General features: G+C 44.5%; 1 protein-coding gene across 1 annotated transcript in view; it reads right to left on the bottom strand.

Annotated features, from left to right (window-relative positions):
• Positions 1–16,575, bottom strand: part of LOC135227168 (ribonuclease P/MRP protein subunit POP5-like) — a 64,946-nt gene that overhangs the window by 6,402 nt on the left and 41,969 nt on the right. The window contains exons 2-3 of the mRNA XM_064221032.1: positions 13,387–13,511; positions 11,770–11,939 (exon numbers count right to left, since the gene is read on the bottom strand). Of these exons, the coding sequence (XP_064077102.1) occupies positions 11,770–11,939; positions 13,387–13,511 (295 nt within the window). The remainder of the gene's footprint in view (positions 1–11,769; positions 11,940–13,386; positions 13,512–16,575) is intronic.

Below are 16,575 nucleotides of genomic sequence, written 5' to 3'. Positions count from 1 at the left end.
TTTTGATGGTACCTCTCGAAGTGGGGGTTGTTTGAGCAGATCTATTCTGTTTGGAAGAGATCTGGGGAACGTCCACCGTCCATTCCATCACCTCTGTGAACCAAATTTGAGCTGGCCAATACGGAGCAATCAGAGTCATCTTGGTTCCTTCGGATGCCACGAATTTTCTGACTACTTACCCCAGTATCTTGAACGGGGGGAAAAGCGCGGGGGTAAACGTCTATCCCTGACCAGTCCAGGAAAAGAAAGGGCGTCTGTTGCATAAGCCCGGGGATATCCTCCACCAGGGCACAAAATGTTTCTATCCTCTTGGAGAGGAATGTGGCGAAAAGATCTATTTTGAGGCTTCCCCCCCCCAAAGGAGCCAAAGGCTCTGACAGACTTCTGAGTGGAGTGTCCATTCTGTGGGAAGGACCTGGAACCTCCTGCTCAATCTGTCCGCTCTCACATTCCTCTCCCCTCGGACAAACCTTGTTAGAAGAACTACCTTCCTTTGGTTCGCCCAAATCAGTAGATCTCTTTGCCAGCTCGTACAGAGCAAAAGAGTGCGTCCCTCCTTGCTTCTTGACATAAGCCAGAGCTGTCGATTGTCTGAATTTATCTGCACGACTTTGCCTCTGACTAAGTGTTCGAAGCTCTTTAGCGCCAGGTGAATTGCTAAGAGCTCCTTGCAATTTATGTGCCATGACACCTGTTCTGCCGACCAGGTGCCTGACACTTCTTTGGATCCCAATGTTGCACCCCAGCCCGACTCTGAGGCGTCTGAAAACAATGTCAGGCTTGGGTTCCGTACTTGCAGGGACACTCCTTTGTTTTCCCTTAATGGAATCAACCACCACTTCAAATGATGTTTTATTTCTTCGAGATTGGAAAACGTGTCCGAGAGCTGACCTGTCTTCCAACTCCAACTTCTTCTTAGGAAGAACTGAAGCGGTCGAAGATGTAATCTTCCTAGGAGAAAGAAACTGTTCGAGCGAGGAAAGGGTTCCCAGAAGGCTCAGCCATTCCCTCGCTGAAGTGCGCTCTTTCCCTAGAAAGTTCGATACTGTGGCACAGCCTTTCTTTATTCTCTCTTGAGATGGAAAAAACATCGAAAACCCGAGAATCCATCTGAATCCCCAGATAAACCACGTTCTGGCTGGGGATCATCTGAGACTTCTCGAGGTTCACGATCAATCCCAATGATTTTGTCAATTCCAGTTGTTATTGACAGGTCCTCCAAACACTGCTTTTGAGACCTGGCTCTGATGAGCCAGTCGTCCAGGTACAGGGAGACGTTTATCCCTTTCAAATGTAAGTGCCTTGCTACATTTTTCATCACGTCTGTGAAGACTTGAGGAGCCGTGGACAAGCCGAAACACAGGGCACCCTGAACTGATAGATTCTTCCTTCGAACATAAATCGAAGGTACTTCCTCGACGAATGGTGGATCGGGATGTGGAAGTATGCGTCCTGAAGGTCTAGGGACACCATCCAATCCCCTTGCCGCAGTGCTGCAAGGACTGAGGCAGACGTTTCCATGCTGAACTTCTGTTGTTCGACGAATTTGTTCAGCGCACTTACGTCCAGCACCGGTCTCCATCCCCCCGAGGCTTTGCTACAAGAAACAAGCGATTGTAAAACCCCGGGGAGTTGCAATCCAGCACTAGCTCTATTGCTCTTTTGTCCCACATCTGTTCCACCATCTGACGAAGAGTATCCATCAGAACAGGGTCCCTGTATCTGGCGGACAATTCCCTCGGTGATGTTGTCAAGGGAGGAATGTCCTTGAATGGGATGCGATACCCCTTCTTGATAATCGACATCGTCCAAGGGTTCGCTCCTATGTCTTCCCAGGCTTTCGCAAAAGAATGTAGCCTGGCTCCTACGGGTGTCTGGAGGACAGAATTCTCACTTCCCTTTCTTAAAGGGACGGAAGGAAGACCTGCCCCTCTTTTCGGTTGACTTCCTTCTGGCGATCGATCTAGTTGGAAGACCTCCTCGAAAGGGCTGTTGCTGAGCTGGGCGAGCCACTTTCTTTTCCTCACTAGCCACAGGCCTATTCTTCCTTGAGGATTGTCTAAGGAGATCCTGGGTGGCCTTTTCAGTTAGAGAATGCGCGATATCCTTCACTAACTGCGAGGGAAAAAGGTGTTCAGAGAGAGGCGCAAACAATAAGGCGGCTCTCTGCGAAGGAGAGACAGCCTTCGTGAGGAAAGCACTGTGAACCGCCCTCTTCTTTAAAACTCCTGCACCAAAGAGGGAGCATACTCAGCCGATCCATCCTGAACAGCCTTATCAATGCAGGCGAGGATGCTATTTAGGGTTTCTGGGTCGAGTTGTTCCTTTTCCTGAGATTTCTTGGCCAGAACCCCAAGAGACCAATCTAAGAAGTTAAAAACTTCTAAAGTGTGAAAAAGTCCCTTGATAAGGTGGTCCGTTTCCGAAAGCCCCCACGTTACCTTCGCTGCATTCAAGGCGTGCCTTCTCGACGAATCCACCAAACTCGAGAAGTCTGATTCAGCTGAAACGACGGGCAGAGACAATCCCATATTCTCTCCCGTTTCGTACCAAATGCCTCTCCTCCCTGTTAAGTTTTAGCGGGAGGCATACAAAAAACCAAAAAGACCGTCCTTCCTAACTCCTTCTTCTTCTTGAACCAGGAGTCAAGAGATTGTAGAGCCCTCCTCATAGATATAGCAGCTTCATTTTAAGGAAAGAGGAAGACTTGTGTGTTTTCGTGCTCGAAAACAAGAGAGCGTGGAGAAGGGGGAGCAGCTGGCGTCAAAGAGTCTCCATATTCCTCCAATAGAAGGGACGAAAGAACTTTATAATTAGAAGATCCTTCCTTCATTTCGTCCTCCGAGGCATCTTCTGGGTTGATAGGCTCGGAAGGAGAAGGCTCCCTTCTTTCTTCTGACTCTTCTCTTACTCTCTTACGAGTGTCAGGCTCTTCATACGAGGAATGCGCCTGGTGTACAGCAGGAGTACCTCGCCTGGGAGGAGTAACGTGTTTGGAATACTCCTGGCGCTTGGCAGGCGCAGAGAGCCTCGAATACTCCTGGCTTCTAGTAGGCGCATTTTGTTCAGAATACTCCTGGCGCGTGGTAGGAGTATTAAGCCCAGAATAACTCCTGGCGCCTGGGAGGAGTATAAGCTTCGGAATACTCCTGGCGCCTGGGAGGAGTATTAAGTCCAGAGTACTCCTGGCGCCTGGAAGGAGTATAAGCTTCGGAATACTCCTGGCGCCTGGGAGGAGTATTCAGTTCAGAATACTCCTGGCGCCTGGGAGGAGTATCTAGGCCTGACGACTCCTGGCGCCTGGTAGGAGCACGTCGTTCCAAATACTCCTGATCCTTAGAAAGCGTCTGATGTTTAGTAGGAGTATTGATTCCGGTAGGCGCTTTCCGTCTCACAAGCGCTCTACTCCTAACAGGATCTTCCTCTTCAGCTAACTCTTGGCGCTTGATTGAAGATCTTGAATGTTGTACTGGCTCGTTGCGCCTACTCGGAGCCTGGCTTCTGGTTGGCGCCCTACTCTTGACAGGAGTAACTTCCTTACTTACTTCTCTCCTGTCTAGCGCATTGCTCCCCCCAGAGATGGCCGCCTGTGCGACAACTCCCCTGGAGGGTGCGTCGCGCCCGACAGGAGATTGGTATTTAGATCTTTTAATAGGAAGCCTATCATCCTTCTTACGAGTAGGCTCCTTATATAGAGTTCCTACTAACGAGGCTAGTTGCTCTTGCATATTCCTCAATATTTTCCAGGTTGAGGAATCTTTCGAATCAGGAGAGGGAGATCTGGAAGGCGCTCTAGGATCCCTTCCAGATCCAGAGCCTGAATGTATTCTCGCCTTCTTTATTACCGAAGGCGCTCCTTCTTCAGAGAAGCGCTCGGGACTAGAATTGAGCTCATGCTCTTTCATACTCCTCTTCAAAGGACGGGAAAGTTTCGACTCCTTCCATCCTCTTCTCGGAGAAGGCGAACTAGACGACGAAAAGCACTCTCGAAGGATGCTTTTCCTATAGCGGTCCTTGGCAGTATGTGAAACGATCGATTCTGCCGAAGGGAGCATGATCGTTGGGGATTCTCCACAACCCGTACGGCTTTCGACATTCCTCTCCTCCGGGCAGGGAGCTGGAGAGGTCTAGGCCTGGGAGCGTCGCAGAGACGACCAGACGCCCCCTCCACTACATGGGGACACTAATATCACTAGCGAAACCACATTCACTTTCCTACCTTCCAATGCTGCGACTTTTTCCTGCATTTTCTGAAGGAAGCTCTAAGTTCTGCTATTTCCGAAGCAGAACTAGATTAGATAGCAATTTGTGAACGGGCTGAAACAGAATGGGCATGATTATCAGCGGAAGAACGAAGCTACAGAGCTAGATAGTAAATCATGAGAAGCCAGACATTCTGCGGGTTTATAAGCCGCCTTCCTCTCTCTATCTTTCTCTAACTTCTTCAAGTAAGAAGTTAGATTCTTCCACTCTTGTGCACTCAGTTTCTCACACTCGTTACACGTATTCTCAATCGAACATTCAACCATTCTACACCCACTACAAATAGTGTGAGGATCTACCGAAGCTTTCGGAATCCTCACCTTACAGCCCTCATTCACACACACTCTGAAACTAACACTAGAGTCAGACATATTCACGAATTCCAAAAACCAAGTCCAAAAACAGTCCACGATAGCGAATGCCAAACAACGATCCAACTACGTCCACCAAATATCAGCGAGAGGATGATCAAAAGCTTTGCGAAAAACGAATTTCTAGTCAGGAGGGAAGTAAACAACAATGTTGATACCGCCGGCGACAGAGAGAATCTGATTAGAAAACGGGAATAGTTCCTAGTCCTGCCACCCAGAGCAGGGCGGTAGATCACCTGACCTACCTGTAGCGAGTGCGCGAAATTTGAAATTCTGTCGGGAACGACGGAGTCTATAGCTATGTATATATCTGACAGGTAAGTTGAATGTATGAAAACATGAAATTATGCTACATTTGGTAGCACTGGGATGATGCCAACTAGCGGCAGCTGGCGGAAACAGTTTTGTTTACAAACATCATATGGTCGGGGGTCGGAAACTGGTTTTTGGTTGAAAACAGATACAAAGTTTATTGGAAATTTAGTGGCGAAATCCGATTATGTCGAGTTCTAATACGGTCGTGAACCGGGTCTCTACTGTATAGCTGTATTTCTGAAGTCCGACAGAATTTAAAAAACTTCCGACACACGCTGTGTCGGCAGGTGGTTAGTACCCATTCCTGCCGCTGGGAGGCGGGTATCAGGAACATTCCCATTTTCTATTCATAATTTTTATTTCCACTGTCCCCTGAGGGGAGGTGGGTGGGTACTTGATTATATATATCTGCCAGGTAAGTATGAACAAAACTTTATTGTATCATAATATCATTTTGTTCATGAAACTTACCTGTCAGATATATATAGCTGAATCCCACCTTTGGAGGTGGGAAGGGACAGAATAGAAGGATTTTGGGAAACAAATGCATGCAGATGATTTACATCTTGGTTCCACCTGTTAGCATAGCTGATTTTGTGATTACTGTCACCCAAGTCTTCTTCTGCTTTACTAGAGTTGCCAGCGATGGTAGAGACCTATAAAGCTGGTGCACTCCAGATGATCTGTCAACGGGGGCGTGACCACAATGTGACTAGACCATATTGACCATACCATGAGGGCTAAGAAGTAAAATAAATATATATATATATATATCACACCACCTGAACCAACCTAGCCAAAGTTAAGGTGTGTTAAACTAAGGCTTAAGAGTTAAGAAGTCGCCGTTGTCGGCGACTCAACTAAATTAAGAGCTCTTCCTAACCATTTTCTACAGGATAGGATGAGTGGTACTTCTTGCCCCCAAAGATTGTGTCTGCAGACACGTATTGGCCCTAGCGAGCAGCAGATCTCATATGCCATCTTCACATCTCGCAGGGGTGTGTGAAGTGAACACAAGAGTTGCTCGCTAAAACATGGTACTCAGGATGTTGCCGAGTGCCATGCTCTGTTGAAATGCTTCCGAGGCCGCGCCCTCACCTCGTTGCAGCATTCAGATAAAAAGATTTCAAATACTTTCTTGTGCAAAACACAATGAAAGAGCATTTTTGAAAGAACTCCTTAACACTAAAGCCAGGGTGTTCTTCGATATGGGCAAGTCTGGTCTTTTTCGGAACACTGCAGATTGCTCGCCGAATGACTTCGACTGAGTTTTTTATGTAGATAAAACTTGAGAGACCCGACAGGGCACAGGACTCTCTACTGGCTCCTGCCCACTAATTTGTGCCATCCTTGCTTCCAAGCTCTGGCCCAAGGACAAAACGGGGTTTCCATTCTTAGGCCACAACGGAAGGCTTAGAGAGCACACCGCCTTGTGTTCTCTAAAGCCAAAACTTGTGACGATGGCTTAAAATCTCACTAACCCTCTTTGTCGTATCTAGGGTGGTTAGAAGAAGGCCTTCCTGATCACATGCAAGAAGTTAACAGGTAGGAGAGGTTCGAATGCTTTGACATCAAGAACTTCAGACTATGTCTAAGTTCCATATTGAAAGCTTCGATCTGGGACATGCACAGTCAGTCCGTCTGTACTAAAGTCAGGTGACCGACCAGTTGACCAGTCAGACGAATCAAGGACAGCAAGGCTGTACCCTGAAGACCATAAGGCACTATTCTTCGCTGAAGGATGAGTGTACTGACTGCCTGGGCGATTCAATCTAAGCAAAACCTTGGGGGGAGGTGTATCCACGCAACCCAACGTCATCAGCGAATCAACTCCTGACTCGAGCTTCTGGTGCCAGGAGAAAGGAGCGAGGAGCAAAAAGGCGATTCAGTCCCGAAGGAAGAATGCCTGACAGTCCAACCTGGTCTCATGTTACACGATCATCGGGGGTGTATAAACGCAACCGACTTCGTCAACAAGAAACTCAGGGCTACTATATGTCGCCTGATCTCGCACGAGTGTTCTGACTCCGAGGAAAAACAGGTGAAACAAAAAGTAGAAGGTGAGCGAGTTTCGAGATTCCACAGAAACTCAAAGATCGTGAAGGGCTTTGTTGTTTGACAGACGCAAATCTCTGAGCCCAAAGGCCGTCAACATATTTGCGTATTCATTAATAGTTGTGACTGCCAGCTTATCCCATTTTTCAGACGGAAATGGAAGACGGTAATCTTATTCCTGTCAACATCTCGATAGTCTGAACGTAGTCAGACTCAGAGCGGAGAGGTTATAGTACCTTTCGAGTTAGAGCTAGACCGACTCTCTCGGAAAAGGTCCTTGGAAAGTGAACTAGGAAGTATGTGACCTCTGTGAACCCAGGATCCTGAAGGCCAACATGGGGCGATCAGCGTCATTTGTCGCTCCCTGTGACGTCATAAATCCTCTTATTCCATTTCCTAAGCGATTGAAAAAAATGGGGAAAAAGGGGAAAAGAGACTAAACATCCATCCCGCCTTCAATATCATAGGATGGCGTTTAATGGTACCAATCCCGGATCGAGAATAAGGGAGCAGAGAAGAAGCCTCTTCGTCCTCAAACATATCGAAGAGAGGAATGAAAGGGTGTCCCTAAAGTCTCCACAACTCTCAACTTACTTCTAAAGAAAGATTCCACTCGGAAGTCAATAGTTGCTGCCGTCGATCGAGACGATTCGTACGGACTTTTGCAATCCTGTAACGAACCTCTAGAGGATCGTTACATTCTACGCCTGTTGTTATAATAGGCTCTTTCTCGTAAAACTCGAACAGGGACCGATGAGAAGATACTTCTTAAGATATGAGAGAGCTGTGGAATATCGAGTTGATCTGGACCACTGGTTCCAAAAAACTCGTTTCGAGGACTGGAGGGAGGACGACCGAATGCTTTTACTTCTTTCAGATTAAGATCCAGGACATCTGAAAACCCTATCCAGATGTCTGGCACCTTCTTTCTATCACCTCAGGTGATAGACGCTCTGAGACGCACTGAGAGATGTTCATAATCATTCCTAGATCTTTAATAATATTTCAGTTTCCCGGTAGGAAAAAAAACTGTGGAGGTCTGAATTGCAGTCTATTCGAGGAAACAAACTTCTTCAGGAAGGAAATGGTCCCCAGCAAAACTCATCCATTCCCTCCCCGAGTATGCTTACTTCCCTAATAAGGCTGCGCTTTGCCTAAGCAGGAGAGCATATAAAAGTGCAATGTTGCGGTAGGACTCGTAGTTCTATACCGTGCGGTAACGAGCACCGAAAGGATTAAGAGATAACTCTGTTGAACATAGTAAGGCAAAACGAATGCAACGTTTATTCATTCACGTAAGAAATCCCTCAATCTTAGGCTAAAGTCCGTGATTGTAGGCCAGAGATACAGTTAGTCAGTCAATCCCGCAGGAGACGTAACCGCCAGCACAGAGATACGGTTAGTCAGTCAATCAGCAGGAGAGAGAGAGACGTAACCTACAGCGCATAACAGCGCACGATCTGTTACTGGCTCGGTTGGACTGGAGGACAGACACAGCAGGCTGAGCAGCAGCCAGCAGCTTACGAACGTCGTCTCTTAACTTATGTCTGGGTTGCCAGCTACCCTATTCTACAAAGAAATAGGTCCGTTATTTTTTGAGCAGAAAGACTCTCAGCTGGTATATTTAAGCGGAAACAGGAAAAACGCTAAATATATAGATGCGTTTGTGTAGTCAGAACACTACCATACAACGGTAAAAGATAAATCGGAAACTCCTGGAAGGCTGCAGGGAGTAACGATTAAATGTCCTTCTAGACAATAGACCTCTCGGTTTGCCATCCGAAGAGGTAACTACAGCAAGTGTATATGACTTGAACCAACCAGTAGTAAAAATAACGCAAGGCAAAATATGAAATTATATCACAATAAAGTTTGTTCATACTACCTGGCAGACATATATATAGCTGAATTCGGAAATACAGCTACATACATATCTGGACAGGCAAGTTTCATGCACAAAACTTAAGAGATCGAAGCAGACAGCTCAAGCTTCTTATGTTATTGGACATAAGCGTTCATTGACGTAGTCTTACAAGTCTATTTCTTGTACGATGTCTGCGAATGACGAATGAGAGCTCTTCCGAATCTTGTCAATAAGAGCTTATTCGCTTACGCAATATCAAGTTAATGAGATGTTGTCAATGAGAACTAACCCATATACGGGACAAAGAGATATTTTGTCAATGAGGGGATACCCACTTACTTGACAAAACGATAGTATATTGTCAATGGGGGAAAGGGGGAAAGCGTCACTGAATTGACAAAACGTAATCCAGGAAGTCAAGCATTTTATTTTTCCGATTCCCATTTCAAACGAGGAAGGGCAAGAATCCTGTTAAGAGACTGGGCTTACGGCAGGTAGAACGACGATGTTCAATTCGGCAGCGTAGTCCCGACTAGAAACTAACAAAACTCTATCATCTGAAAAACCCTTTCAGATGGGCTAAAAAGCTTGCAAAATTATCCTGGGAAGAGGAAGAAACTCTCCAACCAGCTTCCCTCTCCCGTATCACAAACTAATGCCTGCTAAAGCTTAAAATTCATTGGCAGTATGGCAAAGGAAGTCTGTCTTGCGCTTTCCTGAAGAGCGTCCTTTTGATGAGTGCCTTTGCAAGAATCCTACTGAACGTTGCTGAGAGTCCTGACGTGCAGGACATCGAGCCTTTTACATAACCCGTAACTGCCTTATCGCAAAGTCTTGACTGCGGTAGAGAAAACGAGATCTTCCCTTGAGCTTTCTTAACTCCATCCACCTTTGCGAGCAATATAATATTGACAGAGACCTCTTGAATTCACGAAACCGAGGTCTTGCTGGGTTTTCGAAGACGAAGTTGTCTGTTCACTTTAAGTTTCCTCCGAAGCACTGCTTACTTCACATCCTTTGCATGTGAGGTATAAGGTATCACCGAAGGTAGAGGTAAAAATTCTTGAGGCCCAAATCGTAAACAAGAGCTTGAAGAGTTCAACAGAAACGTTCAGCCAGGCGACACACCTGGCGTGGTGGCGCTGGCTAGCGCTCGGCGTCCACTGGTGGCGCGCTTGGCGTGCACCCCCGTGCGCCTGGCGTCCATCCGAACGTCCCGTCCAAGCCGAGCGTCAAAAGAAGCGTGCAGAAAAGCGTCACGCTCCTGACAGGCGTCAAATCAAGCGAGAGAAACTGCCTTCAGGGAAGAGCGAGATAAATCTCGGAGAGAAATCAGACTGCACGAAACAGTCTCAGGAGAAGGGTTGATCGTGTGAGAATACGAGGGGCGAGGGAACGCCTTCTTATTCTCACAGTAACAAAGCTCGGACGTCGCTCTCAAAAGCGTCCTGCTACTAAGACTTCTTTTTCATATTTCTCGGTGGAAAAGACGTACACGTGATCAGGCGACGTTCGCCTTCTTACTTCTCACTGGAACGCTTAACGAGAGAGAGAGGACGTGAAGCGTCCGTCCTCTTCTATAAAGCTTCTATTTAGAGGGCGCGAGTCCTTCCGAAAGCTCCAACCCCTGCGCGGGGAGACGCTTCGGAGGACGAGAAGCAATCCTTCAGGATTCGTGCACATGCACGCACTTAGGCAGTCTGGGGATTTTCATCAGAAACTGCCGAAGGCACGCCAGATCAGTGGGGGTTCCTCGTAACCCTCCTTCGGCTTTCGACATGCTCTCTCCCCGGGTCCTGGGAGTCAAGCAGAGGATCCCGGCTAGAGGCGAAATGAGGCCGATCTGACGCACCCTCCACTACACAAGGGGCACTGTCACTGCACCTTAGCCACTTCACTATTGCTCTCTAAAGCAAGCAGCTTTCGATTCTAAGATACGAATCGAAAGAGTATTAGAGAAAGGGCAATAACCTCTACAGACACTGTTTAGGGCCCGAAGGCAACATTACAGGGTTAGGAGAAAACAATAAGTGAGAAAAACATAACAGAAGTAGCACTCTTCACAACAATGAAGGAGAGCGATCACCTCTCGCAGACATATTCATAACCCGTAGGCCATACTACAGGGTTAAGCAAAAAAAAAAAAAGCTACAGGAAGGTTAGCAGGTTCACTACCCTGACTTTTGTTTACTGATTATTGCGTACATACGAATCATACGTTTTCCTTACGGAATTAGACATGTTTACTGATAATTGCGTACATACGAATCATACGTCTTCCTTACGGAATTAGACAAAGTCTCACATCCTTACATGACAAATTCTCAACAAAGAAGCAAGACTCATACCCCTCGTGCATACCAAGTGCGGATCTACCGAAGCTTTCGGTAGCCACACCCTCTGAAACTAACCTAACTAGATTCAGATATCTTATGCAAAAATGAATCAAATCAAATCAATTTAAGATAGCGTATGCCTAGCCACAAATCCAAGTAAATAAAATTAAAAAGACAATTAGGATACTTAGCGGCAATGAAGTTTCCAAAATCTAAGACTGAGGTACTGGAAACAGGTGTTTTCCAGCACCGGCGACAGAAAAACTTATGAATAGAAAATGGGAATGGTTCCTGATACCCGCCTCCCAGCGGCGGGAATGGGTACTAACCACCTGGCCGACCACTGCGTGTGTCGGAAGTTTTTTAAAAAATACAGCTATATATATATCTGACAGGTAAGTTTCATGAACAAACCAATATAATAATGAGCTTCAGTACTTGTGTTTAAACACAGAAACTTATGAAACAATACAATAAAATTACAGTATGTATATGTTTATATTACTGCAACAAGAATATCAAGAGTACTGTATCAAGGTTTACATAAAAACAAATTATGACTCACCTTCAGAAAAAGTAGACATTGTTTCACAGAGCCAGAAACATTCAAAGTCTTAATGTGTACGTATTCTTGATCAACCTTCTCCACAAAAGGTAATGACGAAGCAACTAAGGGATAAGTAGCCCGCCCAGTACTTATAATGGCAATATTGGTTTTTTCACTCGTATACTTGACTGGAAAATTTGAATATTAAATGTCGTTAGTGATGTACATGTAGTATATGGTAAAGAACATTTGCTGTAATAGAAGGTGAAGAATACATACAGAAAAGCTTTCAAAATAGTTCCAACTTCAACAATACAAAATGCATCTCATCCAAGCCTCACATATACAGGCAGTCCCCGGCTTACGACGGGTTCAGCCTACGACGTTCCGAGGTTACATCGCTTTTCAATTATATCTATCAGAAATTATTTCCAGGTTTACAACGCATGTTCCAGGGTTACGGCTCTTACAACACCAATCTAGCAGAAGAAATAGGACTCAAAAAATGCATAATAATCAATACAGGCAGTCCCCGGGTTACGACGGTGTCGGCTTACGACGCATGTTCCAGGGTTACAACGCGTGTTCCAGGGTTACGATGCATGTTCCAGGGTTACGACGCCTACAACGCTCATCTGGGAGATGAAATATGACACCAAAAATGCAAAATAATCAATATTTGAAGTTTTTTTTGATGAAAAATGCCATAAGAATGCAGTTTACATAGTTTTCAATGCACCCAAAGCATTAAAAGTAAGGTTTTCTTAGGATTTTTTAACGATGTTCCGGCTTACGACGATTTTCGGCTTACAACGCGTCTCAAGAACAGAACCCCCATCGTAACCCGGGGACTGCCTGTAGTACCATATTCATGAGTTAGTGATAGATACTTGTCATTGTACAATAGCCAATCAACAATAACATATAGTACTGAATATAATAATGAAGCAAATAAAAAAACATGAGCTGCTATTCTGTTGAGATGATAGGGAAGTACTTAATGTTAGATAATAACTAGTTCAGTAAATAAAAATATAAAATTTATATTTTTTTGCATTTTCAGACTAATGTAGACATAAAATTTTTACAACTACAGCACATCAGAGTTCATTAGCTTATAGATACCCATTTTGTATAGGCTTTTATTGGCAAAATGCAGAGGGAGAATAATTCAGACTTGGCTTAACTGGCAATGAATACCAAAAGAAAGGTAGTCTACTCCAGTTGTGGCCAATAAGGTTTTTTGTTTTTATGAAATTGATTCAATATGCAGGATCAAGAAATGATGCTTCATGTAAAATGTGGTTTGTTCATAGGGGAACTTTATCTGTAAAAGACAGGAGAGGGTTACATATACAAGTGGCAACAATGCAGCTACCACAAAACTTACAATATATTTACTTGCATAAGACAGGGCTCAAGGAAGAAGAAGAGGGAGACCAAGAAAGAGATGGAAGGACTGTGTGAGAGGAGACTTACATGAGAAGGGAATTGATGAGGCAGAAGCGCAGGATAGAAATAGATGGGAATGGCTCATCCGAAACAGCGACCCCATATGAAAATGGGAACCAGCTGGGAAGAAGAAGACAGATCTGCAAGACAAATGGAAATCTACCAAAATCATAGCCTACTTACCATGAAACCCTCTCTCAACTGCTGCATATCCAAAGTCTCCATGCATTTCCTGTACAGTATTTAACAGAGCTGACCACAATTTCTTCCTGTCCCTCTTTCGTAGATTCACCTCTATTACAATGTATCTGGAAGTACAAGATTCACAGTGAATACCATTCAGCATTTTTTCCTTTTGAAGTGTCAAGGGCAAGTGAATAACAACACGCATATGTAGTAACATTGGTATCAGTAATTTGTACATTTTCAAATTTTACCACTGTTGTTCAGAGCAGTGGGAGTATATTGATCCCAAATTTTTAAAGGGAAAGGCGATGTCCAAGAGTGTGGTAATTATAGGGGCATTAAATTGATGTCCCACACACTTTGAAGATACTGGAAAGGATGATAGATTCTAGACTGAGAGAAGAAGTACAAATAGGTAAAGAGCAGATGGGATTTATGAAGGGAAGGGGAAACAACAGATGTATATTTTGTCTGAGGCAAATAATGGAGAAATTCGGGGAAAGACAAAAGGGACCTACATATGGTATTCATTGACCTTGAAAGGCTTATGACAGAGTCCCGAGACAAGAGGTATGGAGGAGCCTGAGGGAGAAGATGGTGCCAGAGAAGTATGTGCGATTGATACAAGAGATGTACCGGAATGTATTTACCAGAGGAGGAGCAGTGTTGGGGAGACAGCAAGGTTTTGAGGTGAGAGTAGGATTACACCAGGGGTCGGCTCTGAGCCCATTTATCTTTAACATAGTGATGGATGTTATAATAGAGGAAGTAAGGGAGACAGTACCATGGAACATATTGTATGCGGATGATATTGTTCTGTGTGCAGAGAGCAGGGAAGATCTGGAAGTGAAATTGGAAAGATGGAGACAAGTACTGGAGGACAGAGGAATGAGAATAAGTAGATCCAAGACAGAATATGTGTACCACCACTGAGATGTAGAGAAAGTATTCAGCTTGGTGGTGGAGAGCAAATAAGGAGAGTTGATAAGTTTTAAGTATTTGGGATCTTTTGTTAACGCTGGAGGAAGTATGGAAGAAGAAGTAAAACATCGGGTACAGGCAGGCTGGAACAACTGGAGAGCGGCCTCGGGAGTTCTTTGTGGACAAAAGAGTGCCGCTTAGGTTAAAAGGAAAATTTCACAAGACGGTGGTAAGAACAGCAATGCTGTATGGTACGGAGGAAACAGCAAGCATGAGAAAAGCAGAGCAGAAGAAGAGGATGGAATGTGGCAGAAATGAGAATGCTTAGGTGGATGTCTGGGGTAAAAAGAGTGGATAGGATCAGAAATGACTACATAAGGGGGTCAACTAAGGTGGTGGAAGTATCAAAGAAAGTGCAGGAGGGGAGGCTGAGATGGTATGGACACCTGTTGAGGAGAGATGAGGACCACGCTGGGAGACATACTATGGGAGTGGAGGTGCAAGGAAGAAGAAAGAGAGGGGAGACCAAGAAAGAGATGGAAGGACTGTGTGAGAGGAGATTTACATGAGAAGGGAATTGATGAGGCAGAAGTGCAAGATAGAATAGATGGTAAACGGCTCATCCGAAACGGCGAACCCCATATAAAAAACATGGGAAAAAGCTTGGAAGAAGAAGAAGAAGAAGAAGAGTTCAGAACAGTTCTTTAACTTCCTGAAGTGTGCATAAGTCTCATGCATCTATAGTGCATGTGCCACAGCTAGGCTTCTTTGACCTTAATATTTTGAGGTAATTTCATGATCTGATACCTGACATAATAGTTAGCCCTATGTACTTTTTCATACAACTCCTACTTTTACAACCAGATATATTTAGTTTAACATTGACAGCCTTGTTTACACAACGTGCCCATAACAAAGTAGTAAATTTGCAAGTTTAATAATCATAATTAAGACAAAGCAAATATTTTAATAACTGTGTTGTAATCCCTTCAGCTGCACAGTGCCTAACCTCCCAAAAAGGCCTCCAAGCCCTGTCAAGTACACAATAGCCTATCCAACATCCTAAGTTAGGTTAGCTCTGGATGTATTGACATAGGGTGGAAAATTGCCCTCGCCACAACTTTATCCTTTCTAATTTGCTTGGTAAAACTGAAGACTACTTCTGCATCCCTCTGGTTCGGTAACTACAAGTTTAGGTGCAGTATAGGAACTGTGTTTAGTACAGCCCCTTTGGGATGAATGTAAAAAATAAACAAAAAACAGTAAATATTATAAACATAAATAAAAACAGTAAATGTTCCAGTTAGCACCTTGCTGGAACAAGGCTGTGGTAGTAGTCTTCAGTTTCACCAGAACAGAAAATGCATGCGTGTAGTTCTTTTATAGTCTATTGGTTAAAAAAAAAATTCAGAAAACACTCCAGTAGATATAAACAGTTTGACAGATTACTACTGCAGCCTGGTTCCTACCAGCCACCGACTAGAATGCTTACTGCCATTTGCTTAAACTTTTGCTCAAATTCATGTCTTTTGTTCATGTAAAAATGAAATTTTCATTATTAAAATGAAGTTTTATTGTATACTTACCGAACAATTATACAGCCGTGATTTCCACGAGCGGCAGGAGACTAAATTCAAATTTAGCGCGTAGGCGTCGCCAACACTGGTGGTGATGACGTCATCTCCCTCCACTCGCGGGAGAACCAGGTACAACTGCCCAGGTGAATCCAATTTCTTTCTGCCAGTCCGTCCACCTAAGGGGAGGAGGTGGGGGGGTATAATCATAATTGTTCGGTAAGTATACAATAAAACTTAAATTTTAATAATGAAAATATCATTTTTATTGTAGTGTCTTACCGAACAATTATACAGCTGATTACACATGAGGTGGTGGATTCAGTGACCACTAGTATTTCTAAATGGGTTACTTTATTACAATACCAGTAAAACCATCGAGGTGTTCTGTTGACCTTACCTTGTCCTTGAAGAGCTACAGCAGACTGTTACTGCCTCTGGTCGGTGCTCTCTTACTATTGTAGAGGAATTGGAATTTGACCAAAGTTAGCCTCTACAGGAGTGAATCCTTCCGTAGTTCAAGCGAGTCAAGGCGACTGACTGACAGAGGATAGTAACAACAAAGATTGCCCTTGCCCTGGGCTAAGACCAGCAATTCTAATCATACAAAAAACATTTGTCACCAACACCAGATTTAAAAACATATATACCCAACCATTATAAAATACTGACCTAACAGACTGGTGAGTAT

This window comes from Macrobrachium nipponense, chromosome 20 (genome assembly GCF_015104395.2).
Source record: "Macrobrachium nipponense isolate FS-2020 chromosome 20, ASM1510439v2, whole genome shotgun sequence".
In the NCBI taxonomy this organism is placed as follows: Eukaryota; Metazoa; Arthropoda; class Malacostraca; order Decapoda; family Palaemonidae; genus Macrobrachium; species Macrobrachium nipponense.
This window is presented reverse-complemented; position numbering and strand designations above follow the sequence as displayed.